At 43.4% G+C, this 14,680-nt stretch overlaps 1 protein-coding gene across 1 annotated transcript in view; it reads right to left on the reverse strand.

The window, feature by feature from the left end:
• The window catches only part of VPS26A (VPS26 retromer complex component A), a 361,055-nt gene that overhangs the window by 212,565 nt on the left and 133,810 nt on the right, over window positions 1-14,680 (reverse strand). Inside the window, exon 5 of the mRNA XM_069240511.1 lies at window positions 3,443-3,607. Coding sequence (XP_069096612.1) covers window positions 3,443-3,607 — 165 coding nt within the window. The remainder of the gene's footprint in view (window positions 1-3,442; window positions 3,608-14,680) is intronic.

Below are 14,680 nucleotides of genomic sequence, written 5' to 3' on the forward strand. Positions count from 1 at the left end.
AAATTTCAGTGTAGGGGATGACATGGATAAGTGTTTGCCAGCCTACAGAGTGGCTTTTAAGATTGCACAGGGTCCCAGAGGACCTCTGGGGAGGTCATCTTTGGCAGTACATGCCCAGTAGGGAGGGATGCCCTCCTCACTTTAGAGGTGGAGGCCTAGATCAACTACCCTGCTATGAAAGCCATGTTTGTCACGAAGTCTGCTATAACACCTGAAAAGTACAGGCACAGTTCAGTGCCAGTCGCAAACTCAACACACAAACGTGGGTAGATTTTTAGGATTACACTGGTAAAACATTGAAGGGCTGGGTGATGGGAAGCAACATGAATGATTCTGATAGGCTTTACAACTTGTTTTGAAGGAGCACATGCTTGATTTTACAGAGGTGTGCCAACACCTGGTGGATTGCAAGCTGACTGATCCCAGGAAGCTTGCGGAGGAGGTGGACATCTGGGTCAGTACCAGAGTGTCCACGAAAGGTATCTGGTGGGAACTCCCAAAAGGGTGGTCAGGGTTCCCACCAGAGGAAAGATTTGGGGGGGGGGGGGGGGGGGGGGAAGGGGGGGGGGGGGGGAATAACAAAGTAGGTTTCTAAAGGCCACCAAAACAACTCTCACGTGAAAGGGTCTGGTTCTCTTTCCCAATATGCCCACCAGAAATAATACTACCCTGACAAAAGTCAGCAGCCCAAAATGCCCAAGTGCCATGACTGTGGCGCATTTGGACACTACAAGGGTGACCCCAAGTGTCCAAAAAGAGCACACCCTCCCATTGGAGATAAGAACCAGGGGTGGCTAGCATAGTGCTGGGGAAGGGTTTGCCCCAGTTAATGGGGAGGAGTTTAGAGGGGTTACCCTAGTGTCCCTGGGTGACAGACATTAAGATTCATGTGCCATCTAATACTAAGTATAGGCAATGTGTCACAATCAATGGCCAAGGTGATGAGGCTTAGGAGGGACACAGGTGCCAGTATGACTATGGTAAGGAGTCAGCTGGCGTCAACGGAACAGGTGATCCCCAATGGATTCCACCAAGTTTTGGAACATCCAAAAAACTGTTGAGGTGGTCCATCTCCCTACAGGATATGGAATTCAGGGTGGAACACAGCCCTGTGGTAGACCACGCCAATGCTGATGGTCTACCTAGGTTTTTATGCCTTCGTGATAATTGCCTAGGATTTGGGTAGCTCTCCCCACTTTTAGCTGGGGTAGGACATGTGTCAGACCTGGCATCCTTAGGGTGGTCTTACCCCAGACTTTCTGCCTTTACCTCGCTTTGTTGGTGTGTCTTTTTGATGGCCTTAGGACTCTGAGCACTTTACCACTGATAATCACTGCTAAAGTGCACGTGCTTCTCCCCTAAACATGGTAACATTGGTGTATCCACAATGACTTATTTCATTTACAGCTAAGTCCCTTGTAAGATGGTATACCATATACCCAGGGCCTGTAAATTAAATGCTACTAGCGGGCCTGCACCACTGATTGTGCCACCCACCTAAGTAGCCCTGTACATATCTCTCAGGTCTGCCATTGCAGAGCCTGTGTGTGCAGTTCACTGCCACTTCAACTTGACATTTAAAACCTTCTGCCAAGCCTTAAACTCCGCTTTTCTTACATATAAGGCACCCCTAAGGTAGACCCTAGGTAGCCCATAGGACAGGGTGCCATATACGTAAAAGGCAAGAGATGTACTTGTAAGATTTACATGCCCTAATACTGAAAAACTCCCAAAGTCGTTTTTGATTACTGTGAGGCCACCTGCTCTCATAGGCCAGCATTGGGAATTCCTTAAAATACTTTAAAGCTGTAATTCCTGATCAGAAAGGAGCATCTACAGCATGCTTGGAATCACAGGTAGGGCAACGATAAATTCTCTTTATTGGTAAAGTTGGATTCATTATTACTATTTTAGAAATGCCACTTGTAGAAAGTGGGTATTTCTCTGCTCTCACTGCCCTGTGTGTTCTAAGACTCTACTTTAAATGTCAAGTCTAAGTTAAGCCCGCCTGCTCTGTGCCAAGCTACAAGAAGGTGACCACAGGTTAATTTAGGTTGTGTATCTGACTTACCTTGACTAGGATTGTGGTCCCCACTTGGACAGGGTGCATACCTCTGCCAACTAGAGTTCCAATTTCTAACACTGACTTTTAGGGGTCAGGGTGAACCAGTTGAAGAAGCATGCCACTATTAGAGTAGGTGACTTATTTATGAAAAATTATTATTTTCCCTTTTCCCCACCTCCTACTGAGGTGGTGGATAGGTGTGGCACGTATCAACCCTCTTCTTGAAAAGTGTCTCTTCTAGCAGAGGGATACCTTTAGGTTTATTCTGATGACTGATCCTACTTAATTCTTTCTTACTGGTCCCATACTCATGATGTCCCAAACCTGAGATGCAGTGATTAATTTAACAGCTTAATTCTTGAAATAGAACCTTTCTTGGGGGTAACTACTCTCATATTTTACTGATGTGGAACACATCTATATGGCGAAAAAGTCGAGCAGACCACATTTACTTGTTGGTACATATCAGTAAGGTGTAGAGGCATTCTATGCTGGCCTGCCTTTCAGGGCATGGAATCCGTATGCATGAAGAAAATAAATTATATTTATAGTGTAATGGTGGAAGATACAGGAGCTGTAAAGAACATAGCCTTTCCCCCATTTCATTCAGTAACTTATTCTATGAATCCTTCAGCACCACAGTGCGATTCAGGAAATCAGTTTCCTAAGAAACCTGAGCACTTGGAGAAATTAGGTGAAACGTAATTCTCCCAGAATCCTGAACAGCAAGGGAAATGAGGACCCCTTCTTGCTCCTTTCTGGGCACATTGGTAAACAAATTAATAGGAAAATGTTGCACAATAGGGCTGTTGTACATACTGTGAGGAGGGATGGGGCATCTACTGACTCCCAGGAGCACTCGTGCTATAACATTCACTGTTGCCCTTTTCGCCTCTTCTCTAGGACCTTTACCTTTTTCTCTTTCCTGTTTCTTCCTGACCTCACTTGCTTTTTTTCCCTCCTTCCTCCTCTCCAATACCGGTTCTTTTTCTCTCATGCTTTTTCTAGCTGCTGTCACATACTTAGCACCACCAATTCACAACATATGAACAATCTGTTCGGTGTGGGATCACCCTATTCACATGACTCCACTTCTACTTTCACTCTAGCTTTCAACTGCTCCTCTTATGTGTATGTCACTCTCCCTCGAGTGAGTCGAGTAAATCCTTTGGTGGAGTAAGTGTTGTACAAAGAATCAACCAAAAACCCAACGTAGTCTACTGAAATGGGAAAGGTTCTACTCAGTTCTCATAGACTGTTCATGGCCACTCTCACACGTTAACCTCACTAAATATGAATACTTGTATTACTGAACTAAGTTTTTATACAATTTTTGTTATTAGGCTATGAGCTTTGTATTTGTACAAACACACTTACTTTGATTTATTATATTCAAATTCTATGTGTAGACAGTCCTCAATGCCAACTTCCATTTTGATAGAGTTGTTAACATCTGGATATGTGGCGAGCTGGTGGACAATAAGATCATATTCTTTTACCAAATCTGTAAGTCGTCTTACAATTGTTACTTTCAGAAAATACCTATAAACGGATAAAGAAGCTGGTTAAAATGTGCAACTCATGATTTTATTTTAATAACACTGCAAATGTGAAGAGATCCTTTGTAATATGTTGTAACTATCACTCGACATTCAGAAGTCCCTAAACAAAAGACAGCAGGGTGCCTACATAACGTTACAGGTAAACAAGTTGACTACTAATGTCCTAATGTAAGTGGTGTTTTTTTTTCCTCCCTGTGCTCTCAAGAGCAGCAATGCTATAGTAATTCTCTGAAAACGTAAGGTTTCTTACCTGTAGGTTTAGTTTTGTAGCATGAATCTTTTTTGGATTCCCATTTTATGCATGCATTACGTAGCGGTATGGTTGTTTTGTGGAGTATAGGTTGAAAATGGACTTGAATTTGAAAATAAATGTTTCAGTACCTTCTGCCCACCTGAGCTTCCTTGATCATTTGGATGTGTATGCAGTATTCGTTTGTAAGGGTGTGCATGGATGCAGACGTAGCTGCCACACAAATCTCTTGTAACGGTGTGTATGAAAGAAAGGCAATGGTTGCCCCTTTCTTCCTTGATGAGTGTGCTTTTGGCTTTGTTCCCAAACTTCCACCAGAATGTGTGTAACATATTTGTACTGTCTCTGAAATCCAACTGGCCACCATGCCCTTAGTAACCGACTTTCCCATGTTGTTCTCTGCAAATGAGACAAATAGTTGCTTTGACTTCCTACATGGCTTTATCCTCTATATATAGTATATTATCGCTCTTCTAGTGTCCAATGTATGGAAAGCTTTCTCTTCTCCCCTTGATCCGTTGAGTTTTGGAAAAACGTTGGATAGTTTTGTTCATATGAAATTGTGAAACTACTTTTCATAGAAACTGAGGATCTGTTCTCATGACAATTATGTCCTTATGAATGTGCATATATGGCTCTTGGATTGTGAAGGCTTGTACTTCGGTCACCCTTCGAAGTGATGTTATAGCCACCAGAAATGCAGTCTGTAACGTGCGCATTGTATGTGAAACTACAAGTAATGATTCAAATGGTGGTTTCATCAATTGGGTTAGCCCCAGGTTAAGTACCCGTGTTGGTGCCGCTACTCCCTTTGAGAGTAGTGTTCGTTTTGCACCTTCTAAGAAACGCTTTATTATTGGTGCAGTAAAGAAACCTTCCTAAACTATCCCTCGTGAAAGCTACTATTGCAGCTAGATGTACAAGTAATGATTTAATAGTTTACAATCCATTAGGCATGTTAAGTATATTAATACAGTTGATTCCTTAGTGTTCTTTCACAACAAGCCCCTTTTAAGACACCATAAGCAGTATCACTTCCATTTTCAAGAATAGCACTTTCCTGTTGTTGGTCTTCTTGCTTCTGAGTACAGACATAGAGCCTTATCCGCCACTCAACAATACCATACCACCATCAGGCCACACGGGCAGCCTGAACCCTGCTGGCCCCATTATGGGCTCCCCGCTGGGCCGGTGGGAGGAAACAGTGTTTCCACCCGCCGGCCCAGCAGGGAACTGGGCGTTAAAATTGCAGCTGGCTCCTAATGGAGCTGGCTGCAATGTGGCGGTGCAGCAGCACCCGTCGCGCATTCCACAGCCCATAATTGAGGCAGTGGAATGCAAGATGGGGCTTGCATGGAGGTTCCTAATTTGCCCATGCAAAGTGCATGGGCAATTCAGGGGCCCCCCAGGGCATCCCCCTCTTCCCCTCCTCACACCCCCCTTTCCTCCATACTCCCCCCTCACCTCCCCACCGTCCCCCCTCCTCCTCTAACACCCACACCTTCCCCCCTAACCCCTGCCTTCGCCCCCCTCCCTTCCCCCCTCAACACCCTCACCTCACCCCACTCCTCCCCCCCCCTACAAAAGTCCCCCATTCTGCCAGCCTTTCCATGGCAGTGTTTACCACCAGGAACAGGCTGGCAGATAGGGACTCGTAAACCCCAGGGGAGCGCTGCCCTGGCAGATTACAACTGCCAGGCTGCAGGCTGGCGGCAGCCTGGCAGTGGCGGCTCCGCCACAGTCATAATGTGGAAGTCAAACCGGCATGACCGCAGCAGTCCGACCGCCACCGTGACTAGAACGCCAGGGTGATAATGACGCCCCATAATCTTTTCAGATAACATTAGGTGTCCGAATTCTTTGTCTTCAATAGCCAAACTGCTAGGCTTAGGCTTTCTTGTTCTGGATTTAGGTCTCTTCACTTGTCCAGAGAACAGATTTTGTTGTACTGGTAACCTTTGAATCTTTCCCTTTGCCAACTCAGTTAGTTCTGAAAACTAAGTTTGCCTTTCCCATTGTGGCGAAATTAAGATCAGCGTTATCCTGCTCTCTTTGCATTTGTTGATCACCCTGTGCAAGAGTGGTACTGGGGGAAAAGCGTCAGCAAATGTCCGTGACCAATTTATCGACAGGGCATTCCACAGAGACTCGTGGTGATGTTGTCTGGACATGAAGCTTTGACATTTCGTGTTTTCTGGTGTTGCAAACAGGTTGTTTGGTGGTGTTCCCCATTACTGAAAGATTCTTTTGAGTACTTTCTGATTGAACTCCCATTCATGTGAGTAGGACGCTTGCCTGCTGAATCTGTCTGCCTCCACATTGTTCTTTCCCAGCAGAGGTATTGCTGCTAAAGATATCTTCCTTTATATGGCCCAGTTCCAAAGTTCCAGGGCTAACACTTTTAACTGCGGGGATTGAGTTCCCTCCATTTGTTGATGCAGAACATTGATGTTGTGAGGTGTGTGTGAATTAACACTGATTGACCTGATAAGTGCCTCTGAAATGCTTTTAAGGCTAGGAACACTGTTTTCAATTCTAGGATGTTGGTGTGTTCCACTGCACCCTCTTCCTTCTAACGTCCCTTGACTTTGACAGAGTTCATGTGTGCTCCCCATTTCACATGTGAGGAATTTGTTGTTATAGAAGGAGTTGGCTGTTGAAATGTCCTTCTTTGTGTTATAATTTATCTGTTCCGTCACGCTATCGCTGTTTCCACTCTGTGTGACAACCACTAGATCTTACCAAGTTCCAGTCTGTTGTGAACATTGAGCTTGTACCATTCCTGTACTGGTCTTGTGCTGTCTTGCATATGGTATCAAGGGGATGCATGATGCTATTTTCCCCAGTAGTTTCCCCACCGTCCGAGCTTGCCCCTTTCCAGTACTGATGAGTCTCCATAATCAATGATTTTGTTCTCTTCTTCTTTAGAAACACTTTCTTTTGAATAGAGTTTATTCTTGCTACCAGAAATTTATTTTCCTGTTCTGGATTTGGAGGGGGTTCTCTATGTTTATTGTGAATCTAAAGGTGAATAGTGTCTTTATTACTTGTTGAATGTGATTCTTTCATTTTTCGTAAGAGTTTGTCCTCACTAGCCAATCGCCTAAGGATGGGGAGACATGAATATCCCTTCTTCGGGGGTGAGCTGTGACTCCTGCCAGGCTTTTTGTGATCGCTCTTGGTGCAGATTTTATCTCGAATCCCAGTACTGAAAACTGATAGTGAATCTTGTTCACCACAAAGCGTAGAAAACGTTTGTGACGTGCTTTCATTGGAATGTGCAAGTATGCGTCTTAAGTCTATAGGCGCCATGAAGCCTCCGTCATTTGGATGAAGGATGACCTCTTGCAGTGTCGTCACCTTGCATTTTTAAGTCCTTATGAACTTGTTTATGAACCTTAAAGCTAAAATTGGTCGAAGTGAGCCATCTACCTTGGGAATAGGGAAATATCTGGAATAGTTTCCATTGTTGATTTCCTGTTTTAGAACTTTTTCAATTGCATTTTTTTGCTAGCAATTCTTCCACTTCGTTGAGGAGCTGTGTTGTTTCCTCCTTGGAATGTATTTTCCTACTGGCACTCTTTACTGGTGGAATTATAAAAAATTCAATGCAATATCCGAATTGGATTAAGTTTACTATCCATCTGTCTGAAGTTAATTACCCCCACTACTGAATATTTTGCTTATAATTATTAGGATAAGATGTGTCTTTTTGGATGGTTTACAGAGTGCATGGTGATTCTGGGTTAGCTATTAAAACCAACGCCTCTTATTAGCAGTCACCTTAATATAGGAAATCTGTTTAGTTGACTACCATTTTAGTGCTCTGCCTCCTTTGGAGAGATTATTGTATATGGATGACATTGTATAGTATTCTTTGCTTGTTGTTCATTGCCCTAGATTTATAAATTGCACTTTAACAGTGCTGCTTTTATATGCATTTTCTGTATTAGTTAATTTGATATTTACTGATTCACTATAATGTCTTTTGTCTTGAAGATCTTCTTTTTGAAAGATTTTAATTAATCATACAATAAACTGTTTACCTACATACATACCCAATCCTGAAGGAAAATGTTTAATCAGCTCCCTACTGGTGTTGTATGTACGTAAGACTGTTTTTTGTTGTCTTTGAGGTTGTCTAGTCTTGATGGTATTTGTGAGACACTTCCTGTTTGTGCAGAGTCACATATGTATGGGGTTTGATCCTCCCTTACGGAGCTGATCCCTTCCTCTGCCTCTACCACAATAGTGCTGTTTGCCCTGTTGTTGACTCTGCCATCCTTGCTGGGATCCCATTGCCAGACTGGTTCAGTGAAAATATTTTGCATGTTTCTTGCCTGAAAGCTTCCCCTTCCGACGGGTTTGCGTAATGGTGTTGTTCCCCCTACGTTTTCCTCCCCAAAACTGCAGGGTACCCATCAATTTTGCTGCCTCATTGTCCTTCTTCAATTGGTTCAGCTTGTCATCCACTGAGCTGCCAAAATGTTGTTCCATACTGAGTGGGCTAATGAGGGTGTTGGCCTGTACCTCTGGTTTGAATCCTGAGATTCTTACACATGAGTGTCTTCTGAGGGTTATCCCATCATCATCTAACAGCTGGATGTATCAGCTTCGTTGGAGCTGACTTCAAGCAGGAGTTGGCAATGTTTGTTTCCACCATCCACCAAGTGTGCAGCCCTCTTTCAGTACTGTTCTGAGAAGTGCTTCATTAGCGCCCCAATTTTCTCCCAATGATGGTGTGCATGGTGGTTCAAGAGAGCACTGGAGTTGGCAATGTGCCACTGGTTAGCCCCACTGTGTTCCACTTTCCTCCCCATGAGCTCCATCCTCTTGATTTGCTTTTAAGGAGGTGGGCCCAATGTTGATACATTGGCTCTTTTCCTTGCTGTTCAGACAATGACAGAGTCTTCTGGTACTGACTCATTAATATTAGCTGGATCCTTCGTTGAGTTCTTATATTTTTTACTCAGCTCTTGTGGCTGCACCTTTACAAGTGGCAGGCTCCTGAAAGGCTTCCCTTTCCTGGTCCATAACACTCATGAGCATCGGCAGAAACTGATTTCTTATCTTATTTGGTATTAAGGTTTCCAGGAGAAACCATGATTGTGGTTTTTCTTCTTCCAACTCAACCCCAAATTTAGCAGCAGCATGTTTGACGCCTTGACTGTACATGCCTATGTCATCAGGAGGTGAATACCTCAAAGGGTAAGAGTCTACTCCTTCCTCTGGGGAGTCAGCTTCTAACTCCTACTATTGATCTGTGTACTTCGGTTACGAACGTTGGAAGCTATCCATGAGCTGATCTTCCTCTTCTCCTCTTGAGATTCAAGGGTCAAAGGGGGTGTCCAATTCCTCAACCCCTTTGTCCCTGACGTCCTTGAACGCCAAAGCTTTTGGAGGGATCCTGAAACCCCTCAGACTGACATCCAACTTTTTTTTTTTTGGGGAGAAATGTGGACATTTCAACCTCCAGTTTTTTCGATTCCTTCAGATTTTGGCGACCCCCTCCTGAGGGTCAAGACTGCGTGTCTTCCTTTTGTCCGCAAAAGAATCTTAAGGCGATGTAACAGCCTCGAGCTTTTGGTGGTCATGTTCTGACCATTCTCTTTTTGACGCTGGAGTGTCTTTCCCCGTATGTCTCTGGTGCTTCGCGTTTTCTTTTTTTTTTTAAGGGATGCTTTCCTTCACCGTATTCCCCCCCCCCCCTGAGATCTGTGAGACTCTCAGGGCGTGCCTGCCGACTGCTTGATTCGAAGCGATGTCTCCTCTTGATGTCACGTAGTCCGATTTCTTTGACTCAGATGATTTTTTTCGTGCACAAAAGCTCTTTTGGTCTTTTACCTTGTCTCTCTTCTTCTTCATCTGCTCCTCAATGTCAAACTTCAACTCTGTGTCTGACGTCTTTTCTCCTGCTTCCTCAGTGACATTATCTTCCTCTTTGCTCGAGAGGCCCAGGTTTCTCAGAGATAGTGTCATCTGCTGGTTCTGCATGCTGGGGTGAGCCCTTCACTGTCTTTCACTTACCCTCAGTGTTTTCGGTGTAAATGCCAAACAAGCGTTGCAGTCCTCACTCTGGTGGTCAATGGGAGACATAGGTTGCAGACTGGGTGCGTATGCTTTTGTGAAAAATTGTGATGGCAGTTCTTTAAAAACTAGGTCATTCAGGGAGCCGCCTGAAAAAACGAAGTTACTTACCTGTAACTGTGGCTCTCCAGTATTGGTATCTTTCATAGATTCACATGCTTGAATCATTCCCCGTCGAAGTGGGAGTCCCACGGTATACAAATTAAATTTCAAACATTGTAATCAATGGAAAAAAACATTCACTTTTACAGCGTATTAGTGCTATTATAAAAGAACCAAAGTCCAGCCAATCAGGCAAGAGCACCCTTTAGAACCCTCAGCACAGAGGCTCAGTCTCTCAGATTTTCTAGAACGAGTGGCGTACAAAAGACAAACATGAGGTGAGCCTCCATGGGGAGGAGGGTGGTTCACATGTGAATATATGAAAGATACCAATACTGGAGAACCACAGTTACAGGTAAGTAACTTATTTTCGTCTCCAGTATTGAGGTATCTTTCATAGATTCACATGCTTGAATCAGAATAATTAGAGGTAAACATAAGATCTTAATATATACACACATAGAAAATGTCACTTACCCAGTGTAGATCTGCTCCTGGCATGTGGTGCTGCAGATTCACATGGTATGCATTGCTTTCGCCATCTAGTGTGGGGCTCTGAGTGTTACAAGTTGGTTTTCTTCGAAGAAGTCTTTTCGAAGTCACAGGATCGAGTGACTCCTCCTCTCGGTCATACTGCGCATGGGCATCGACTCCACTGTTAGATTGTTTTCCCGCAAAAGGGTGAAGGAAGGAGTGATGGAGTTTAAGAATATAAATGTTTTATAAAAATAGTAAGTAAAGTAGATAAGAAAACTGCAACGACTACAGGCTTCCGGGGAGGAGGGAGGGTGCATGTGATTCTGCAGCACTACACGCCACAAACAGATGTACACTGGGTAAGTGACATTTTCCGTTTGATGGCATGTGTAGCTGCAGATACACATGCTATGCATAGACTACAAAGCAGTTGCTCTCCCCAAAAAATGTGGTGGCAAGCCTGTAGGAGTTGTAGTTGTTTGAAATAATGTTCTTAAGACAGCTTGCCAACAGTGGCCTGTTGCTTTGACAATACATCTACACAGTAAATGTGTGTGGTGTAGACCATGTGGCAGCTTTGCATGTGTCTGCCATTGGTAGGTTTCCTAAAAATGCCATACATGCACCTTTTTTCCCAGTGGAATGAGCTTTAGGTGTGATTAAAAGTTGTTTTTTTTTGCCTTAATGTAACATGATTGAATACAGTTAACAATCCATCTAGCTAAACCTTGTTTAGAGATAGGATTACCTTTATGTGCTGTTGAAAGTCAACAAATAGTTGTTTAGTTTTTCTAAAATCTTTTGTTCTATCCACATAAAACATTAGAGCTCTTTTAAGGTCAAGAGTGTGAAGGGCTCTTTCTGCGGTTGAATCTGGCTGTGGGAAGAAGACTGGCAATTTCACTGTTTGGTTTATGCGAAAAGGGGATACAACCTTTTGTCAGAAATTTTGGATTAGTTCTAAGTCCAACTTTATGTTTGTGTAATTGGAAAAAAATTTCAAGAGTGAATGCCTGTATTTCACTAAATATTCTTAATTAAGGAATTGCTACTAGGAAAGCAACTTTCCAAGTTAGAAATTGAATCTCACAGGAATGCATAGGTCCAAAAGGTGGGCCCGTTAGTCTTGAGAGTACAATATTGAGATTCCAAACAGGAACTGGTGGTGGTCTAGGTGGAATAATACGTTTTAGTCCTTCCATGAAGGCTTTTATAACTGGAACTCTAAAGGGAGAGGTATGCTTTATAGTCTGCAAATATGCTGATATGGCAGTAAGATTAATTTTAATAGAAGAGAAAGCTAAATTTGACTTCTGTAAATGAAGTAGGTAGCATGCAATATCTTGTATTGATGCTGTAAGTGGGTCACTATTCTTGGATTGACAGCAATAAACAAATCGTTTCCATTTGTTAGCATAGCATTGTCTAGTTGTAGGCTTGCGTGCTTGTTTGAGAACTTCGATGCATTCTAATGGAAGTTGCAAGTATCCAAGTTCTATGACTTCAGGAGCCAAATCGCTAAGTTGAGAGCACTGGGATTGGGATGTCTGATTTGTCCTTTGTTTTGTGCTATCAAATCCAGTCTGTTTGGAAGTTCGTAGTGAAGTACAACTGACAGGTCGAGGAGTGTTGTGTACCAATGTTGTCGTGCCCACGTGGGGGCTATGAGTATCATAGTGAGAGAGGTCTGACCCAGTTTGTTGACCAGAAATGGAAGTAGTAGGAGAGGGGGAAAAGCGCAAGCAAATATCCCTGACCAGTTGATCCATAGAGCATTGCCCTTGGACAGAGGGTGTGGGTGTCTGGATGCAAAGTTTTGGCATTTTGCATTTTCGCTTGTTGCGAATAGGTGTATTTCTGGTGTCCACCACTTTTGAAAGTACTGATGAAGTACGAGAGTGAACCTCCCATTCGTGTATCTGTTGGTGTGTTCTGCTTAGGAGATCCGCTAGCTGATTGTGTATTCCTGGGACGTACTCTGCTAGTAGGTGAATGTGACTGTGAATTGCCCATTTCCATATTGTTTGGGCTAGAAGGGACAGTTGAGATGAATGTGTCTGCCTTTTTTCTTTAGGTAATACATGGTCGTCATTGTCTGTTTTTATCAAGACAGTCTTGTGTTTGAGAAGTGGTTGAAGCACTTTTAGGGCAAGGAACACAACTAATAATTCTAAATGGTTTATGTGAAAATGTAGCTGTTTTGAATCCCATTACCCTTGAATGGTAAGGTTGTTGAGATGAGCTCCGCAACCTATCATGGATGCATCTGTTGTCATTGCGGTCTGAGGCACGGGGGGGGGGGGTCTTGAAATGACCACCTCTTCATTAAATTGCTGAGATTCCACCACTGAAGGGACCTGTGTGTTTGGCGGTCTAACACTAGATCTTCCAATTGACCCTGTGCTTGAGACTATTGCTGTGAGAGGCACTATTGTAGTGTTCTCATGTCTAGTCTTGCATGTGGTACTATTGCTATGCAGAATGCCATCATTCCCAATAGTTTCATGATAAATCTTACAATGTATTGTTGATTTGGATGCATTTGTAGAATGAGATTTTGGAAAGCTTGTATCCTTTGTGTATTTGGATAGGTTAAGGCTTTTTGCGTATTGAGAATAGCACCTTGGTAAGGTTGTACCTTTGCTGGCCGAAGATGGGAGTTTTGGTAGGTGAGAGTGAACCCTAATGTATGTAGGGTTTCTATTGTGTATTGAGTGTGCTGTTGACATTGTATAACATTTCTTGATTTTTTTAGCCAGTCGTCTAGATAAGGAAAGACATGTATGTGTTTTCTTCTTAGGTAAGCTGCTACTACCGCTAGACATTTTGTGAATACTCTTTGAGCTGTTGTTATGCCGAATGCAGAACTTTGAATTGGTAATGTTTTCCCGCTATCACAAACCTTAGGTGTTTTCTGTGAGCTGGATGGATGAGTATATGAAAATACGCATCTTAGAGATCTAATGCAGCCATGTAATCTTGTTTTTGTAGTAGTGGAATGACGTCCTGAAGAGTTACCATGCAAAAGTGTTCTGACTGGATATATAAATTTACTGGTCTGAGACCTAGAATGGGGTCTGAGAGTGCCATCCTTTTTGGGAATGAGGAAGTATAGTGAGTATACCCCTGTTCCTGGTTGAGATTTTGGGAATAATTCTATTGCCTCTTATAGTAGCAGCGAATGTACTTCTTGTTGTAATGGAACATTGTGTTCTGGGGACAACATGTGATAACGTGGAGGAATGTTTTAAGGGGTAGAAATCAATTCTAGGCAATAACCATTGCGGATAATTTAAAGTGCCCATTGGTCTGTGGTGATATTTTGCCATTGTGAGTGGAATTGCTGCAGTCTGCCCCCCCACAGGAGATGTGTGGGGTTGTGGCATGTTTAGTAAGTCCCTGTTTTGATGGGGTATTGACATGTTTTGTGGCCTGGAATTTGGCTCTGGCTCTAAAGCCTCTAAATCCCCCTCTCTGGTACTGCTGTTGTTGCACTTGTTTACACTGGGAGGTAGAAGCCTCTGTAGATTGTGGCTTGAACGCTCCTCTAAATTGCTGCTTACAAAAGGAGCCTCTGTAAGGTTTTGTATATAAGGCTCCCATCACTTTAGCAGTGTCAGAGTCCTTACCGAGTTTTTCTATTGTGGTGTAAACCTCAGGACCAAACAGGTGATTTTTATCGAAAGGCATATTCAGTACTGCCTGCTGTATTTCTGGCTTGAATCCAGAGGAATGTAACCATGCATGTCTGCATATGGTGACAGCAGTATTCACACTTCAAGCTGCTGTATCTGCAGCATAAAGGGCACAACGTATCTGGTTATTACTTATGGCCTGACCTTCCTCAACAATTTGTTGAGCCCTTTTTTGATGCTCTTTTGGCAGGTGTTCTGATAGCTCCTGCATCTCGTCCCAGTGAGTACACTCATACCCTTGCTAGCAAGGCTTGTGAGTTTGCAATTGGCTGTTGGTTAGCTGCTTGTGTAGCTACACTCTTGCCAGCAGCATTGAATGTCCTACTTTCTTTGGCAGGGGGAGGGGCATCCCCTGATGATTGACTATTGGTCCTTTTTCTGGTGGGACTGACAACCACTGAGTCTGGAGGTACCTGGTGGGTAATGTAAGCAGGGTCTGTAG

The sequence above is a fragment of the Pleurodeles waltl genome, chromosome 6 (genome assembly GCF_031143425.1).
Source record: "Pleurodeles waltl isolate 20211129_DDA chromosome 6, aPleWal1.hap1.20221129, whole genome shotgun sequence".
Classification (NCBI taxonomy): Eukaryota; Metazoa; Chordata; class Amphibia; order Caudata; family Salamandridae; genus Pleurodeles; species Pleurodeles waltl.